This window comes from Carettochelys insculpta, chromosome 1 (genome assembly GCF_033958435.1).
Source record: "Carettochelys insculpta isolate YL-2023 chromosome 1, ASM3395843v1, whole genome shotgun sequence".
NCBI classification, from domain to species: Eukaryota; Metazoa; Chordata; order Testudines; family Carettochelyidae; genus Carettochelys; species Carettochelys insculpta.
In genome coordinates, this window is record NC_134137.1 from 235,498,179 (window position 1) to 235,515,199 (window position 17,021).

Genomic DNA, 17,021 nt, shown 5'->3' on the forward strand with positions numbered 1-17,021 from the left:
AGAGCTGTGAGGGGAGCCCAGGGCTGGAATAGCAGAGGGGCTGCAGGGCAGGGCTGAGGGGCACTGGCAGAACTGTGTGGGGAGCCCAGGGCTGGAATAGCAGAGGGGCTGCAGGGCAGGGCTGAGGGGCACTGGCAGAGCTGTGTGGGGAGCCCAGGGCTGGAATAGCAGAGGGGCTGCAGGGCAGGGCTGAGTGTCAAGGGTGAGAAGGAAAAATATCCAATGAGCAAATTCCAGTGCACGGTTTAGATGGTATAGCTCGATATATTTACATTTGGTTTTACAGGGGAAGTAAATTTCACCATCACTGCAGAGGCAATTGAACAAGAGGACATTTGCACAGAGAACGTGTCTGTTGTGCTAGAGACAGGAGGCAATGATACCGTGATTAAATCCCTCCTGGTCAAGGTCAGGTCCTGCTGTGGGGTCCTCTGAGGATGGTGGTGGAAAAACATTGTGTCAGTCACAGCCTTACTCTGAGCCATTATCTTACGGTGGGGAGTGGGGGGCAAAAAGGACCCCTAGTTAATCACTTTTGGAGCGGTCCAGGGCTGACCAATGTCTTGGGGTGAGGCTGACTAGGATCTTTTGGTGAGCGCAGATTACCCTATGCAGTCCCTGTGGATTGTTTTCTTACTGATACCTGCACACTATCTGAGGCATTTTGGAGGTCCCAGGAGTGTTACCGGGCGAGGTGTGCTGAGTACTTGGAGGTGCTTGTGTTGCTTTATTACCTACCAATATTTCCCCTTCTAAGCCTGTTTGCTGTCTCCTGCCAGGCAGAAGGACTCCCGGAGGAGAACACCCACACCTCCCTCTTGTGCCCAAAAGGTAGGAGAGGTGCCTGGATGGCACTAGGCGTGGGAGGGAGGTGGCTGATGTTGTACTGGACCCCTGTGTGCATGGGGATGGGAGGTGAAAACAGATAAAATGTGCTCTACCAGCAACCCCCCATGATACCAGGCTAGGCTGGGGAGCCCTGATGAGAAGGGATGGGCAGCAGCTGTGAGACCTTTGCTGTAATGAAACCATTGTCCTACAACAGAGCCTTTCATGGCTGCTGTTGCCACTGAGCAATCGAATAACAGTGTCACTTAGCCACTATGCTGCCCTGTCACTGATAGGTTGTTCCCCCATGCCGCAAAGGGTGTGTTTCTTCACTGCACTTAGGGTTGGCAGAACTCAAGTTAGTCAAACCCCTGGCTTTGTTAACCTGAGGTTTGAGCAGCTACTCTCACTTGTACCTAGGAGCTGTTGAATCCTGGCTCCCAACCAGGGGCTGCAGCACCTATGCTTCATTGTGCAGGCAAAAGTCCAACCTAAGTTCCCTCTAAGCTGTGCGGTTGGGCAGCTGCAAGGGCAGGCTATCAAGTACTGTGCACTTCAGGTGTCTTTCCTCGCCACTGCCATGCTGCTCCTGCGCCCTGCCTTGGAGCTGCTCCTGGGAGCCTTCTGCTGTCTGGGCGGAGAAGGCGGAATGGAAGGGGATGCTGATATTGGGCTGGACCCCTCACCCTGTACCCTATACGCACAGAACAATGGGGGCATAGGACAGTGCTCAGGATGGAAGGAGCTTGCTGGCAGCTGCTGCTGTGTCAGGACATCCCAACCTCTTTAAAAGGGCAGCGTACTTAAGGGCACAATGCTTCTCTCTCTCTTTCTCTCTCACACACATACACACAGCTTGTGTGTGTCTCTCTCACACACACACACTCTACCTTTCACATTTACCTCCCAAAACACACTTGTATAGGTTGTACCTCTCTTGTCCAACACCCTCAGGACCTGAGGGGTGCCGAACGAGAGAATCTGCCAGACCATGGGAAGTCGATATCGTCTGGCAGCTTTAGCAACACTTCCACTGCTTACTGGGCTCCTAGAAGACATTAGAGATAAATTACAGTTAAATAGCAGCACAGAAATCTGAGAGACAGGCCTGGTGGCTGTAAACAAATGTCATGGGACCATGGGAAACTTGGGCTACGCCCTTGATAAGTGGGCATCTGGCTAACTAATGTCATGCTGGATTATAAATATTGCCAGGCAAGAGATCAGATAAGAGATTAAAGAGGTTCAACCTGTATTATTGTTGTTCTTGTTACTTCTCGTAACTTCGTCCAAAGTGTGTTATTTTAATTTTTGACGAGTTTATTTCATATTTTTTATTACTCTTTTGCATAAATTTAATTTTTGAGTGGTGAATTCTAAAGACCCTAACTTGTCCTGTCTGGTGTAATTATCCTGGTGGCAACGTTTTTAAAATATATGTTATATCTAAGTTTTTGGTTTCTACTGGTGACACACATCTGCACATGATCTTGATATGGGGCACATAACATTCATTACATACTTGGATGGAAATATTAGAAGGAACACTGTTTGCCACCCTTCCACTGGACTTTCTAGCACGCTCCCCAAATGTGACTGCACTAGTCTGTTCCTCATCCAGCAATGTGAGAAACCTCGATCGTCCAGAGGACAGAGAAAGTCAGCTCACAGTATTGTGGGATTCTGTAGGCAGACTTCCAGCATATGAGTCCAATGGGGCTGTATCTACATTGAACCCTGGGCCCCAGTTTGACTCAAGATTAGACCCTCTATCCCTGTTGGATTCTGGGCCCCTGGCTCCGACACTGGGTTAACATGATTTACAAATCAGAGTGGAGTTAGACTTAAGACTAAGTTCAAACCTTGGCTTACATTGCAGTGTAGAATTATTCTTTCTGGCCATACCGTTCTGCCATTCTGTGGTGGTAAACCCCACCACAACTTCAGCCACACTATCAGGCCTTCGTGATAGCATGTTACAAGGCACCAACAAAACTATGTTTGCCTGCTATTGATACAGTGTATTTACCCTTGTGAGCATAACCAATGGCCCAGAAGACGGCAAACCCTCTATTTTCATCCCCACATTGATATGGCCCCAGGGAAGGGACGGAGCGCTCCCACACAGGCCTGTCAGTGTAACATACTGTAGTGTTCACCATTTTTTAAGTGGACAGTCACAGGGGATCATCAGTGTCCCCAGACTCTTTTGATTCCAGATGTCAGTTATTGGCACATTCATGGCCAGGGCTCCCACATCTCATTTGCACATTGAGGAGCGTGGTGTCATTGGGTTGCTTTGCATGGTTTGGGCTTCCATCTCCCTCCATTAGTCTGACAGGCCAGTGCTTTTTTCGTTGCAGGGAACACCATTTCAGAGACCATCACGCTCGCTGTGCCAGAGCAGGTGGTGCAAGGCTCAGAGAGAGCTCACATTTCTGCTCTAGGTGAGGAACTAATGTGTCTGTCTGTCTGTCTCAGCCACTGCTTCTTGGGGAACAAGATTCTCCATATAGGAGATGTACTCTTTCTAACACCATCTTCCTTCTTGTAATGGACATGAAGGAGCAAATTCATCCCTAGTGGAGCTCCACTTACTGTGATGATCTGCATGCATCGAATTGCATGAGCTAAAACGGGAAGATTTCTACCACTATAGTTCCCCTCTTGTTCTTTCTCCTGTCCTGAATCCCCTTAGGCAATCCAAGATTGTTCCTTGCAGGATCACTGCCCATCTTTTTCACACACATTTTGTGTATTTCAAACACACACATTTCTTTTGGAGGCATCTGAATGGGAGAAGCTCTATTATGAAACTGCTTCCTAAAAGAGCAGGTTAAAATGGACAGCAGGCTGCTCAACTAATTGTTTCATGTAAAGATTAATTAACCTGTGCAGCTCCATGCTGAGGGAGTTAGAGGAAATTGTCTTTGGAGGGTTAAAAAGTAGACCTCTGTGTCTGCAGCACTGTTAGCAAACACAGTAATGACCAGGGCTCTGAAACCTCAAGCTCTGGTAACTGAAGTGATTTCCACCTCAGAATCAATTCAAAATCACACACGCACCTGAAGTATTGCACAGCAAGGGGCATTGGGAGGAATTTATGCCTTCCTATGACTCATCCTGCGTTGACCCCTGTGACACTGGGCAGGTAGGATTTGTGGTCTGGCTCAGCACAGTATGAGGTGTGACACTGGACTTCTGGATGGGTCCTCAACCTGAAACAGTAATGATGCCTCCTATGGCCCTGGTTCTCCAGTTTCACCAGTGTTACCCTGACGTAACTCACTTGGCTTTAATGGCATGAGTCCTCATTCACAGCAGAGGAGAGAAGAGATGAATCAGGCTCGGTGTTCTTAGCTTATTTCACAGGCTATATCCTTCAAAAGGATTTTTCTGCACATCAATCTATAAAGCCCTTTGGCTTGGTTCTGTCTCATAGGAGACATCATGGGGACTGCACTGCAGAACATCGACAGCCTCCTGCGGATGTCCAGTGGATGTGGAGAGCAGAACATGGTGCGTTTTGCCCCCAATGTCTTCATCACACGGTACCTGGCAGAGACAGGACAGCTGACCCCCGAGATCAAACAGAAAGCTGCTGGCTTTCTGGAAAGCGGTGAGTGGGGCACGCGCTCTGAGTCGTCATTAAGGGCTTATCTATACCAGGAATGCTGCAGCAACACAGTTAGAGTTCTGCTGCTGTAGTGCTCGAATGTGGGTGCTACCTACACTAGTGGAAAAGATTCTCCCATTGACAGAGGCAACCCACCTCCCTGACAGTGACAGCCGGGCTAATGGAAGAATTCATCTGTCAACATGGGGCTGTTTACAGGGGGCCTATTAGGCCAGCTTGACTATGTTCTTGGGATGTGGACTTCTCAGACCCCAAAGCTATATGACTGTCTTAGTCTAAATTTCTTGGGTAGACCAGCTATACCACGATGAAGCTGAGAGGGGAGTCCTGCTCCTGGGTTCCAAGCTGGGAATCCAGTGTAATTCAACTGGTGTCACAAGAGTCATTCCAGATTGGAATTGGTGTAAATGAATGCAGAACCCAGCCTGCCATGCCTCCTTTATTCCACATCCACACAATGGGGACAATGCTTACACACATCCGCAGGTCCCTTTGGCTGACGTGCTCAGGTACAGGACGTGGAGCATTATTATCATAAAGGAGAACTGGGAGTGAGATTGCTTGCCCAAAGCGTGGGTTGGCTGCAAAACGTCTTCACTGTCTGTCTGGCTCTCCACAGGATACCAGCGACAGCTCCGGTATAAGCACACGGACGGCTCGTACAGTGCTTTTGGGGAAGGCCGTGGGCCAGGGAACACCTGGTAAGCAGAGAGCCCCAGAGCAGAAGCTGGGAGCTGGCATATTTTGGTTCAGAGATAGCAAAGAGGAAAGCTCTGGTCAGGGAAGCACAGCTTTAAGCATGGGGAACATGAGACAATTCAGAGATTCCACCAGTGTTCTGAGGCTGCTCTGAACGGGGCCGGGAAATCTCGCTCTGGAGCTGACATACTGCTTTGGGGATCTTGATATCTGGGTGTCCAAAGTCTGGCAGCCCAGGGTGAGATGCCAGCCTGTAAAAGCTTTACCCTGCTTTCCCAGGCTGTCTGGGCACAGCTACACTGCACGCTAAGCTAAGCCTGAGCCTGTGGGACCCAGGGTTGTGGACTTGGTGTTTTCAAAGTGGTGCTTAAGCGTCTATGATGCATTGCAAACCTGGGTTTGCAGTTAAGGTCCCTCAATCCAGATTGCACTACACAGACCTTCCCATTCAGGTCAGTAGCTGGGATTTCAGCCCTGCTGGCTCCACCCACACTTGGGCCCCGAGGTGAGAATAGCAGGGACTGGCAAGGAGAACTCTGAATTTTCAGACTCCCCAGAACGCCTGGGTGGGAGGGGGTGAATCTGAGCTCAGAGAGGAGTTTCAGATCTTTCTTACTTCACATGTGTTGCTTTTCTTTACCTCTCCTACTCTCCCAGTACGCTATCGGGGGCAGCCTGGTTTTTTAACCCTACGTCCAAAATACAAGGGGGAAACACCATGATGTTTGTGTATTTTTAGAAACCATTCTTCTGGTACTAATAACCCACTCATTCTCTGTTTCCCCTCCTCCCATCTCTTCCCTGGGTTCAGGCTGACCGCGCTGGTCCTCAAGACATTTAGCCAAGCCCGGCACTTCATCCACATAGACGAGCAGAACATAAAGGATGCTGCCAGGTCCCTGACCTTGAGCCAGACTCCTTCAGGTTGCTTCCAGAGCACAGGGAAGCTCTTCAATAATGCCTTGATGGTACAATGTGCCCTCAGCTGCTTTTCAGACTCCCCATTGGTGCCTTCGACTGTGTTCTCTGAGCTGTGTGTAGGGCATTAAGCTTAGCTAAACTGCAGGGAAGGCATGTCTCTGAATAGCCTGCCCTACGGAGCCAGGCTCCCCTCTCAACCAGGGCTGTGCTTGGTGGGGACCATGTTTATCTGGCATGTGAATGGAGAGCTGGGCCAAATTTTTGACTGAAACTTTTTTGGGTAACGTTGCAAATTGATCAGCACTGAAAGTGTTTGTGAATTTGTTTTGGTTTTCAGGAGTTGTTTTGCTGTGTTGGGAGGTGGGTGTCAAAACAGCTTCTTGTTTCAGCATTTCTTTTCGTTTGATTTTAAAATCAAGCAAGTGGTACAGGGCGGCTGAAAATTGAAATGAAACATTTTCTTCAAACAAAAACAAATATTTTTCCAAGTTTCAATTTGCAAAAAAGTTGCGTCCTCAGTTTGACCTAAAGTGAAGGCCTCCCAATGTTTTGGAACTGACTTTGCAAAAACTCCATTATTACCCTGTTCTATATGTCTGTGAAAATCCCCAGCTCCATGGGAAAGGGAATCTCCACAAATGTCCTGAAGTGACCCCCATCCCCAGCCAACCCTGCCCAGCAGCAACTGCCCCTGCTGCCAGACTGTCCTGTGACCTTTCAGCAAGCAGCCTCGTCTGCCTTCCCCAGGACTGGGTCTGACACACAGGGCAGAGTAAATGGCGCCTTGGCTGGGGTAGGTGCAGTGGTATTCATATAGGGAGGTGACTTGGGGAGAGCTGGGCTGGGGAAGCAGAAACTGGAAACCTCCCAGTGCTTGGCTCTCATTGCGTTTCCTTTCCTCTCCTCTGGCTTTGGGAATTCTAGGGTGCAGTGGAGGAAGGACTTGGGCTGAGTGCTGCTGTCACCACAGCCCTCATTTCCTCTGGGCTGCCACGGTCGGTGAGTATCAGCAGCAGGAAGCCGGTCTCTGCAAACAGTTGGGTCTGCACACTCACTGGTAGCATGAACTGCATGTGCTCCAGCTGCTCACTGACTCTGTCAATCAGAGACACATGCTGCCTGCTGCCCCCAGCAGTTACCTCGATAATATGTATTACCCCCGTGTTTGCATTCCAGGACCCCATCTTGCAGAAAGCGCTGAAATGCATAAAGGACCTAGTCAGTGCTGCTCCTGACAATTCCAACCTCTACAACCAGGCACTAGCAGCAAATGCCTTCGCGTTGGCTGGGGACGAGTTAATGAGGAAAAAAATAGTAAGCAGATTGGATCAATCAGCCATCCTAGCAGGTATGACAATCTGCAGGGCAGGGCTGAGGGGCACTAGCAGAGCTGTGGGAGGGGCCCAGAGCTGGAATAGCAGAGGGGCTGCAGGGCAGGGCTGAGGGGCACTGGCAGAGCTGTGAGGGGAGCCCAGGGCTGGAATAGCAGAGGGGCTGCAGGGCAGGGCTGAGGGGCACTGGCAGAGCTGTGAGGGAAGCAGGGCTGAGGGGCACTGGCAGAGCTGTGTGGGGAGCCCAGGGCTGGAATAGCAGAGGGGCTGCAGGGCAGGGCTGAGGGGCACTGGCAGAGCTGTGTGAGGAGCCCAGGGCTGGAATAGCAGAGGGGCTGCAGGGCAGGGCTGAGGGGCACTGGCAGAGCTGTGAGGGGAGCCCAGGGCTGGAATAGCAGAGGGGCTGCAGGGCAGGGCTGAGGGGCACTGGCAGAGCTGTGAGGGGAGCCCAGGGCTGGAATAGCAGAGGGGCTGCAGGGCAGGGCTGAGGGGCACTGGCAGAACTGTGAGGGGAGCCCAGGGCTGGAATAGCAGAGGGGCTGCAGGGCAGGACTGAAGGGCACTAGGAGAGCCATTTTCTGTTGGCCAAGCCCTCATTGTAGACAATACACAACCATGTGTCTTTCCCATTCACTTCCCCTCAGATGGACAAATGTACTGGACCCAACGGGCCAGACCAAAGGAGGGTTCTATGTACTGGGATCGGGCTCCCTCTGTTGATGTGGAGCTGACATCTAGCATTCTCATGGCTCATCTCCTGAAGCCAAACTTGTCCTCTTCTGACATTGGAAGAGCATCCCAGATTGTGAGCTGGCTCACTAAGCAGCAGAACCCCTATGGGGGCTTTGCCTCATCCCAGGTAACCTGCTGCTTCCCTCACAGGGTGAGAACCCAGTCTGGTCTGGGCGCATGGGAGAGCAATGGGCTATAAGCCATAAAGATGTCCTGAAGGGAACAAACCACCTAGCCTGGGAGGCTGTGTAGATCCACCTGCACTTGGGGGCTGGGAAGGTGAAATCCCAGGGCTGATGCCCTGGAGAACAGGGCTGGGAGGGTGAAATCTTTCTTTAGCTCATGTTGTGTGTTCTAGGGGAGGCCTCAATCTCTCCCCTTGCTGCTGTGTGAGAGATGGGGCAGAGGGAAGGTGGGAAGTTCACCAGACACGTGTGACTCCATTTCCCTCATCATATGTCTGTTGCCCAGGACACTGTGGTTGCCCTTGAAGCCTTAGCCCTGTATGCCATCAAGACCTACAGCAAAGACGGCACTGATCTCCGTGCTTCCATCTTCTCTGAGGGCTTCAGTCATGAGATCCAGGTGGACAACACAAACAGGCTCCTCCTGCAGACCATAGAGCTGCCAGCTATCCCCAGCAGCTATACAGTGCAGGCTCAGGGCCTTGGGTGCCTGTTCCTGCAGGTCAGTCTGGGCAAGTGACAGTGGTCCTCTCTGGGGAAAGGCCCACTGAGCCAGCCAGAGGTTCAGGAAGGAGACAACGAGCTTGCTCCCTGCTATTCAGCCTGCACTGGAGAGTAGGCAGCAGAGAACTGTCTTGCTCTGAGTCCCCTGGGCTAGGGGGGTGGGCTACCTGGACTCTCATGGGGGCTTTTCTGCCCCTCAGTAATGGTGGAGCCCCTCCCCACCAGACCAGAAGAGCTGCCTTCCTCCAGGACACCTGACGACCAGACACAGTGGGGCAGCTCAACCACCCAGACTGCCTTGTGCTCAGTATGGTCCTTTTCCCTTGACCATGTGAGACAGCAGGCAGCCTGGAGAGCACAGTTGGCTCTGGGACATCTGCTCCAGAACCGGGGCCCTCTGTCCATGTCTCCCTCTCTGTGTCTCCTGACAGACCACACTGCGATACAACATCCCTCTGCCAAGGAGAGACCTCACCTTTGCGCTGTCTGTGCTGACAGAGTGCCTCAGCCTCAATGCCACTCACTTTCCTGTCACCATTCGCAGCCGGTAGGAGACCACAGCTACCACTCGCCATCCCTGGGCACAGGCCCTTCAGGCTATGTTAGCCTCCTGCTCTGCAGTGCTCTCCAGCCAGCCAGGGTCCCCTCTCCCACTTCTCTTGGAAGGCCTTTTTGCTGCTTTCTAGGACAGGGGTCTCCCCTCCAAGCACAGTGGAAGTTACTAGCACCGGCAGAGCCTCATCTTATGGAATGGAGAGCAGCGCAGGTCACCCCCCGCCCGACTCTGGGTAGTGCTGATCATCCGCTGTATTCACTGAAACCAGCCGTGCTCAGCATCATGCAGGGTTGGGCCCTGAAACACTGTAATATGGTGAGACACGCACAACACAGGTTGAACCAGCTCGGACACTTACCTCAGACCTCCTCCATCCCACTCCCAGCTGCAAGTGACTTCCTGTGTCCTCCCCAGGCCTGGCGGGGTTCAAACTGCCGGCTTGTCAGTGGGAGGCTGAGAGATTCCTGATGTGAATCTCCAGCCCCAAACTGAAGCAATAAATAGCAGGAACTCTGGGTGAATGTGTCCACTTGTGACTTGGCACGGTCAGTAGATGAGGTGCTAAGGAGAGTATTTATGGCACTGCAGTTCTGGAGCAGGAGAGAGATGCCGGCAGCAGAATGCCTACAAAGAGAAGCAGATCTCTCTGTTTGGCTCCCAAAGGCCAAGCTGGAATTGGTGGATCACTGTCTTACAGAGTGACAATATTTTCTTCTATCCCTGGGCTCCTCTTGCAGCTATGTTGGCAATCGTGTGTCCACCAACATGGTGCTCATTGAGGTGAAGATGCTGTCTGGCTACAGCCCTGTGACAGAATCCCTGGAAGAGGTGAGCATGCACGCGGCTGCCTACAGCTCTCCATAGAGCCTTCATGCAGGGAAAGCTGGTGTGTACCTACAAGGGGGCCTACCTACAAAGCAGTAAGAAGAAATAATGGTGTGCATTCCAATGGGCAGATAAATACAGCTGTAGCTCTACTGGAGGTCACAGCATCCAGAGTCAATCACAGGGCTCAAGGAGTGGGATTCTGGTCACCAAGAACAACCTCACCCACCCCTTCCCCTGCTCTCCTGAACGTACCACTCTTGCAGCAAACAAGACTCCTTAGAGGTGGATGTTCTCTGCTGGAGGCTTCATTTGGGGTTGTTTTCTATTCTCAGTTACAGAAAATGCCTTTGGTGAAGAAAATTGAAAAAGAAGTTGACCAAGTCACCCTCTACCTGGAAGAGGTGAGTTAAACTCCAATGTTCCTTTAGCTGTAATAAAAACTGGGCGTCAAATAGTCCCTAATTTCAAATGCCAAACCTGAGACCCCTGTAACCTGATTCACAGAGATGCTAAGCACCAGCAGTGCCCACTGACTTCAGCTGGAATGGTGAATGCTCAGCACCGCTGAGAACCAGGTGCACCCAACTCAGTGTGGCTCATTGTTCCCCTCTATAACAGCAATGAAGTGAGTCTGTGCTCACGAAAAGCTCACGCTCAAAACTTTTCTGTTAGTCTATAAGGTGCCACAGGACCCTTCGTTGCTGTTACTGTTCCCCTCTAATGACTGGACCACGTACAGAATTTGAGTCTTTTGCTACGGTTGTGTTAGCTGACTGAAGCAGTAGAGGCTCATACTTTTAGATCCAAAGATGCCAGTTTCAGTCCCCACCAAACAATGCAACCAGAATATTGTTGACAACAAGACATGTTGCAATTTGAGACTTGGTTTTAGTAAGTGTTGAAGCCCTCGGATTGAGTGATCATGAGTTGATCCCATTTAAATGAAATAGAAGGATAATCAATACCAGGTGGTCAGCTGTGGGCTTTGAGCTCAAAGGGTGTTTTTTGGGAAATTAAGGGAATTAAAGGAGTCAGCAGGACTGACAAGCTTAAGGACTTACGTGGGGAGGAAGCCTGGAGTTTCTTCAAATGGTTTTTGTATAGTTATCTGACAGTTTTACAATCACAAATAAGAGAAAGAAACTTGTAGGGAAAGGCTGCAGACCCAGTTGGATGAACCTCAAAAAGGTTTTTACAAGTAAGCAGAGAGCTTATAGGGAATGGAAAAGGGGTTTGATCCGTAAATAAAGCTTCAGGTTGGCAGCTAGAAAATGTTGGCATAAAGTGAGAAAGTGAAGCTGAATTAGTTCTTACCAAGGAATTTTAAAAACTCTCCTCTTATTATTGATTTTGTTCCCTAAATAAAAAAAGAGAATAAAGAAGGAGGAGATCGGGCCATTATGTAGTGCGGATGGGAAGAAGATTAAAGCCAATCTATATATGGGCCCCAAAGCTAAATGAATACTATGCCTTGGTTTTCAGTAAGGGTGACAGTGTGGAACCTGGCTATGCAGGCAGGATGGCTGTTGCAAATGAAAGTCTGGAATAGACCCCCTGCTGGGGTCAGGAAGGGATGTTTTCTCACAGGGTATTTTAGGAGGGTTCCTTCCCCTACCCCCCACCAACCTTCCTCTTAAGCAGCAGGGCTGGCTGCAGGAGAGAGACAGGACTGAGGGGAGTATGGGCCAGGGCTCTGAGCACAGTCTCTCTCAGTTTGGCTAACTGGTTCTCTCTCACACGGTCAGGGTCTAACTCATTCCTATACACGGGCTTGGGAAGGTGTTTCTCCCCAGGTCAGACTGGCAGGGATCCTGCGTGATTTTCCTCCTTTCTCTACTGTGTTAGTCATACGTCCACATTATCTGGTTGTCTCTCACTTAGTCATTTCCCTGCCATTGCAGGGCCTCAGGGACTGGTGCTCCTTGGTCCTGCCTACTCACAGCCTGTGACACAAAGTCCGCTCTCCTGAGGGCTGTAATATTTTGGGCCCATTTCGGTTGGTTTAGTGAGTGGATGCTGGGTAGTGGTGGTGGCCTGGGATATCCTGCAGCTCAGATTGGGCAGTCTGAGCACAGGGTCCTTTCCGGCCTTAAATTCTGAGTCCCTTTGATTGTTGGACGTTATCTTTGCTTTACACCAATCCACACCATGTGATATGCTGCCAGACCAGCTTGCTCTGCTCCTTCATGCTGGTGCTAGCATTCTGAATGCACATTGCACTGATGGAAGTATCTGCAGGAGGAGTAAGCAGGAGATAATCAGGCTCCAGGTGTATAAAGACTGGCACAGGGGGCAGCATCCACAGTTCAAGCCCACGTTTGAACCTTTGCACATAGACAGGGGAGCTCTCCCATGGGATTCCAAGTGGGCTGAAGGGTGACCATAGCATGTAGTGAAAAGAGAAATCTGTAAATGGGACTAGGCTGCCAGCAGGCTGCCTCCCCTGAGGCTACTGCATGTCTGTGGTAGGTGACTTCTCCAGACAGAGGCTGGCTGAAGGGGAACATAGGGGATTATCACACAAGATCCTGGTTCTGGCTGTAACATCTGCCTTTGCATCCCTGCTCTTTAGCTGACTCGGGACTCCCAGGACTACACCCTTGTGATCCAGCAAGACATCCAAGTGCAGGACCTGAAGCCTGCCATTGTGAAGCTCTATGATTACTACATGCCAGGTGAGCGCAGAACTGGGGCTGTACCGCTTCTGCAGTCAGAGGCCTGATTCTGCAAGGTGCTGAGCACTCACAGCAACCACTGAAGTCAATGCCAGTTGTCACAGCTCAGCACCTCTCAGAATTAGACCCGTAACGCACAATTTATGGAGGCAGCTCAGAATCTCAGGCACCTGCAAATCACAGCTGGTGGAGAGAGCTGTCTGTTAGCTAATACCTGGCCAGTCCCTCTCTCAGCACTGTGCCCTGGGACAGGACTGCCACCTGCTGTACACTTACTTGCTAGTGTTCTGTGCTCTCAAGTGATCCTAGTAAACAGTTTGGGGACTCCAGCCGAGCAAGCACTAGGGCATAGCGAGAAGGGCGGGGGGTGGAGATTTACCTGCGGGACCCAAGGCTGCCGAATTTGCTCTTCCTGCAGATCCAGCTGAGTCCAGATCTTGTCAACATCAGGACGTGCTCTAAATGCCAGTGTTTTCACAATGGCTGGATTGACAGTGCCTCTGCTGGGGCCCTGGTCAAGGAGTACCTTACTGCCCCTGTATAAATCTATGGTACACCCACATCTTGAATACTGTGTACAGATGTGGTCTCTTCACCTTAAAAAAGATGTCCTGGCACTGGAAAAGGTTCAGAAAATGGCAACTAGAATGATTAGGGGCTTGGAACAGGTCCCCGTATGAGGAGAGGCTAAGCAGATTGGGACCTTTCAGTTTAGAAAAGAGGAGGCTGAGGGGGAACATGATAGAGGTATATAAAATTATGACAGGTGTGTAGAGGGTGAATAAGGAGAAGTTATTTACTTGTGCCCATAATACAAGAACTAGAGGACACCAAATGAAATTAGTGGGTAGCAGGTATAAAACTAATAAAAGAAACTTCTTCTTCACTCAGCACATAGTTAACCTGTGGAACTCCTTGCCAGAGGAGACTGTGAAGGCTAGGACTGTAACAGAATTTAAGAAAGAGCTAGATAAATTCATGGAGGTTAGGTCCGTAAAAGGCTATTAGCCAAGGGTCAGAATGATGTCCCTGGCCTCTGATTATCAGAGGCTGGAGATGGATGACAGGAGACAAATCGCTTGATCGTTGTCTTCAGTCCACCCCGTCTGGGGCACCTGGCACTGGCCACTGTCAGCAGACAGGCTACTGGGCTGGATGGACCTTTGGTCTGATCCAGTATGGCCGTTCTTACGTTCTTAAAGCAGCTTTTCTTTTGTGTGAGGAAATGTAGACAGAGAGGCCAGATGCATAATGATAAGTGGTATAGGTAACTATGAAAATAAAATAATATATGCCATCTGCCCTAGGATTTTCAAGAGGAGAGGAGCTAGGGACGACATCAGTGGCGTTGTTCTGGGACAACTCTGTGGCCACCAAGGATGTCAGCATTCTCACTATTTACTGCTCCAAAAGCTGAGGCTCTGGCCACTCATACTAAAGGAGAATCCCCAAAAGCTGTTACCAGTACAGGGCTTATGACACACAGATGAGCAGTTCTGAGTCTAGCCAGTCAAGGGTATTGTTGTGTTCTCTTGTTATCATGAGCCCGTGTGCTGGCATTGCATTGGGCTCTGCTTTCATGGCTTCTTTGCCTTTTTCAGAAGAAAATGCTGTATCAGACTATAGTGACCCCTGCCTGTGAGGTGAGTAGACGTTGTGTCCTCTCATGCTTTGTATGTGATTATCTGACACAGCCTGGCATGTCATTCAAGAAAAACACCAACCTGGGTACAAGTGTTATCAGTGAGAGGGGCCTGCTATGCAGCAGCGTACTGTTGGTGGGATCTAATTGGGATGGGAGACAGAACAGATCAACCATCCTCATCTAAATACGAAAGGAGGAATGAGGAACTGCAAAGCTGCAGTGCCACCTAGGGGGCACAGGAGTGATCACCCCCATCTGGACCTGTGGGCACTGATTGTCTGAGTAACACAGATAGTCATAGAATCATAAAATACTAGACCTGGAAGGGACCTCGACAGGTCATCGAGTCCAGTCGCTGCCCTCACGGCAGGACCAAGTGCATTCTAGACCACCCCCCAATAGGTGCCTATCTAACCTGCTCCAGTGATGGAGATTCCACAACCTCTCGAGGTAACTTATTCCAGTGTTCAACCACACTGACAGTTAGGTAATTCTTCCTAATGGCAGCCTAAACCTCCCCTGCTGCAGTTTAAGCTCATTGCTTCTTGTCCTATCCTCAGAGGCCAGGAACAACAATTTTTCTCCCTCCTCTTTGCAACACTCTTTTTGGTAGTTGTAAACTGCTATCGTGTCCCCTCTCAGTCGTCTCTTTTCTAAACTAACCCAGCCCAGTTCTTTCAGTCTTCCCTCCTCGCTCATGTTCTCTAGACCTTTAATCATTCTTGTTGCTCTTTTCTGGACCTTCAATTTCTCCCCATCCCTCTTGAAATGTGGTGCCCGGAACTGGACACAATACTCCAACTGAGGTCTAATCAGCGCAGAGTAGAGCAGAAGAATAACTTCTCACGTTTTGCTCACCACACTCCTATTAATTCATCCCAGAATCATGTTCACTTTTTTTTTTTTGGAGGGGGGCAGGGGGGCATCAGAACCACACTGTTGACTCATGTTTAGCATGTGGTCCACTATGACCCCAGATCCCTTTCTGCCATACTCCTTCCTAGACAGTCACTTCCCATTCTGTATGCATGAAATTGATTGTTCCTTCCTAAGTGGAGTATTTTGCATTTGTCCTTATTACACTTTTTCCTGTTTACCTCAGGCCATTGCTCCAGTTTGTCCAGATCATTTTGAAACGTAAGCCTATCCTCCAAAGCAGTTGCAACCCCTCCCAGCTTCGTATCATCGTCAAACTTAATAAGCGTTCTCTCTATGCCGATATCTAAGTCATTGATGAAGATATTGAACAGAACGGGTCCTAAAACAGGCCCTGTGGAACCCCACTTGTTATGCCCTTCCAGCATGATTGTGAACTGTTAATAACTACTCTCAGAGAATGAATATCCAGCCAACTATGTACCCGCCTTATAGTAGCCCCATCTAAGTTGTATTGGCCCACCTTATTGATAAGGAGATCATGCACGACTGTATCAGCTGCCTTACTAAAGTCTAGGTTTGCCACATCCGCTGCTTCTCCCTTGTCCACAAGACTTGCTTAATGTTGGGTCAGACAAATGGGTTTCAACTGTATTTAAGCAGAATGCTCTGGCCAGTGTTTGAAGGTGTAGTGTTGAGATTATTGCTCTGCAGGGCAGGGTCCGTATTGCTTATCTCCCTGAGCCATCCAGCTTCCCCCCGCCACACACACACACACTTAGGACTGGATGGAATTGGTGCTGAGTGGTGAAATGCTCTAGAGCCATCCTACAAGCCTGGAGTGCTCATGCCCGGGAGACTGTTGTGGCAAGGTGACCCTTTTGCCTTGGCTCAGGCCCTTTGCCACAGCCCCTCCAGCTTGAAGGACCAGACTCCAACTGCTCCTACTGTTCTGGTCAGGGCCAGCCTTCCTCCTCCTCCTTTCACTACCAGAGCTGTTGGCCTGGCTGGGGAGGGGAGCCCACCACTCCTTCCTCTACAGCCCTGTTAGACACTCTCCTCCTCCTCTCTAGCTATTTCTTATTTACCTCACAGTGCCTCTGACTCTCCACCTCTCACACATTCTCCTCCCCAGGGCCCTTTGCCTGGGTTGCTTTTATGTCCCTCAGCAGTCAGCTGAGCTGGTCCTTGTTAATTGCGTGCCTGCTGCCGCACCTTATTGCCTGCACCTGGGAGCTTAATTAACTCTTTGTGCTCTCCTAACCCAAGCTCTGCCCTGGGCTGCCATCCACCCTTCCCCCGGGGTCTGCTGGCCTGACCTTGTTATGCTGTGTTAGCCAGCCCGCCAGCCAGGTCATATGCCTCCTATTGTCATAACAGTGGCCCCAGACCCTCCAACCCTAGGGCTGAACAGAACTCAGAAGCAAGTTACTCTAGTGTTCAGGGGATCATTGTGAGTGTCCCCTGAGCCCCCGAATGGCTCCTGATCACACTCTTTAGCAGGGTTGCCAACTGTCTAATCACACAAAGCCACATCCTTTGCCTTGCCCTGTCCTGCCCCTTCCTCCTGAACTCTTGCTTCTGACCAGCACCTTCTCTGAGGC

General features: G+C 50.3%; 1 protein-coding gene and 1 long non-coding RNA gene across 2 annotated transcripts; one reads left to right on the top strand and one right to left on the bottom strand.

The window, feature by feature from the left end:
• Nucleotides 1-253: 253 nt before the first annotated feature.
• Nucleotides 254-10,514, bottom strand: LOC142017487 (uncharacterized). Its single transcript, XR_012646539.1, has 3 exons — nt 10,474-10,514; nt 1,761-1,876; nt 254-431 (listed from the first exon to the last, which is right to left on the bottom strand). It is a non-coding gene; the product is annotated as an uncharacterized LOC142017487 (long non-coding RNA).
• LOC142017481 (alpha-2-macroglobulin-like protein 1) lies at nt 4,271-15,730 on the top strand. The gene is made up of 13 exons (XM_075002383.1): nt 4,271-4,447; nt 5,085-5,166; nt 5,976-6,132; nt 7,010-7,084; nt 7,262-7,433; nt 8,061-8,275; nt 8,620-8,835; nt 9,269-9,384; nt 10,131-10,221; nt 10,554-10,622; nt 12,794-12,896; nt 14,498-14,539; nt 15,644-15,730. Exons 1-12 carry the CDS (start codon nt 4,279-4,281, stop codon nt 14,536-14,538), a joined length of 1,506 nt encoding a protein of 501 aa, XP_074858484.1. The 5' UTR covers nt 4,271-4,278; the 3' UTR covers nt 14,539; nt 15,644-15,730.
• The last annotated feature ends 1,291 nt before the right edge of the window (nt 15,731-17,021 follow it).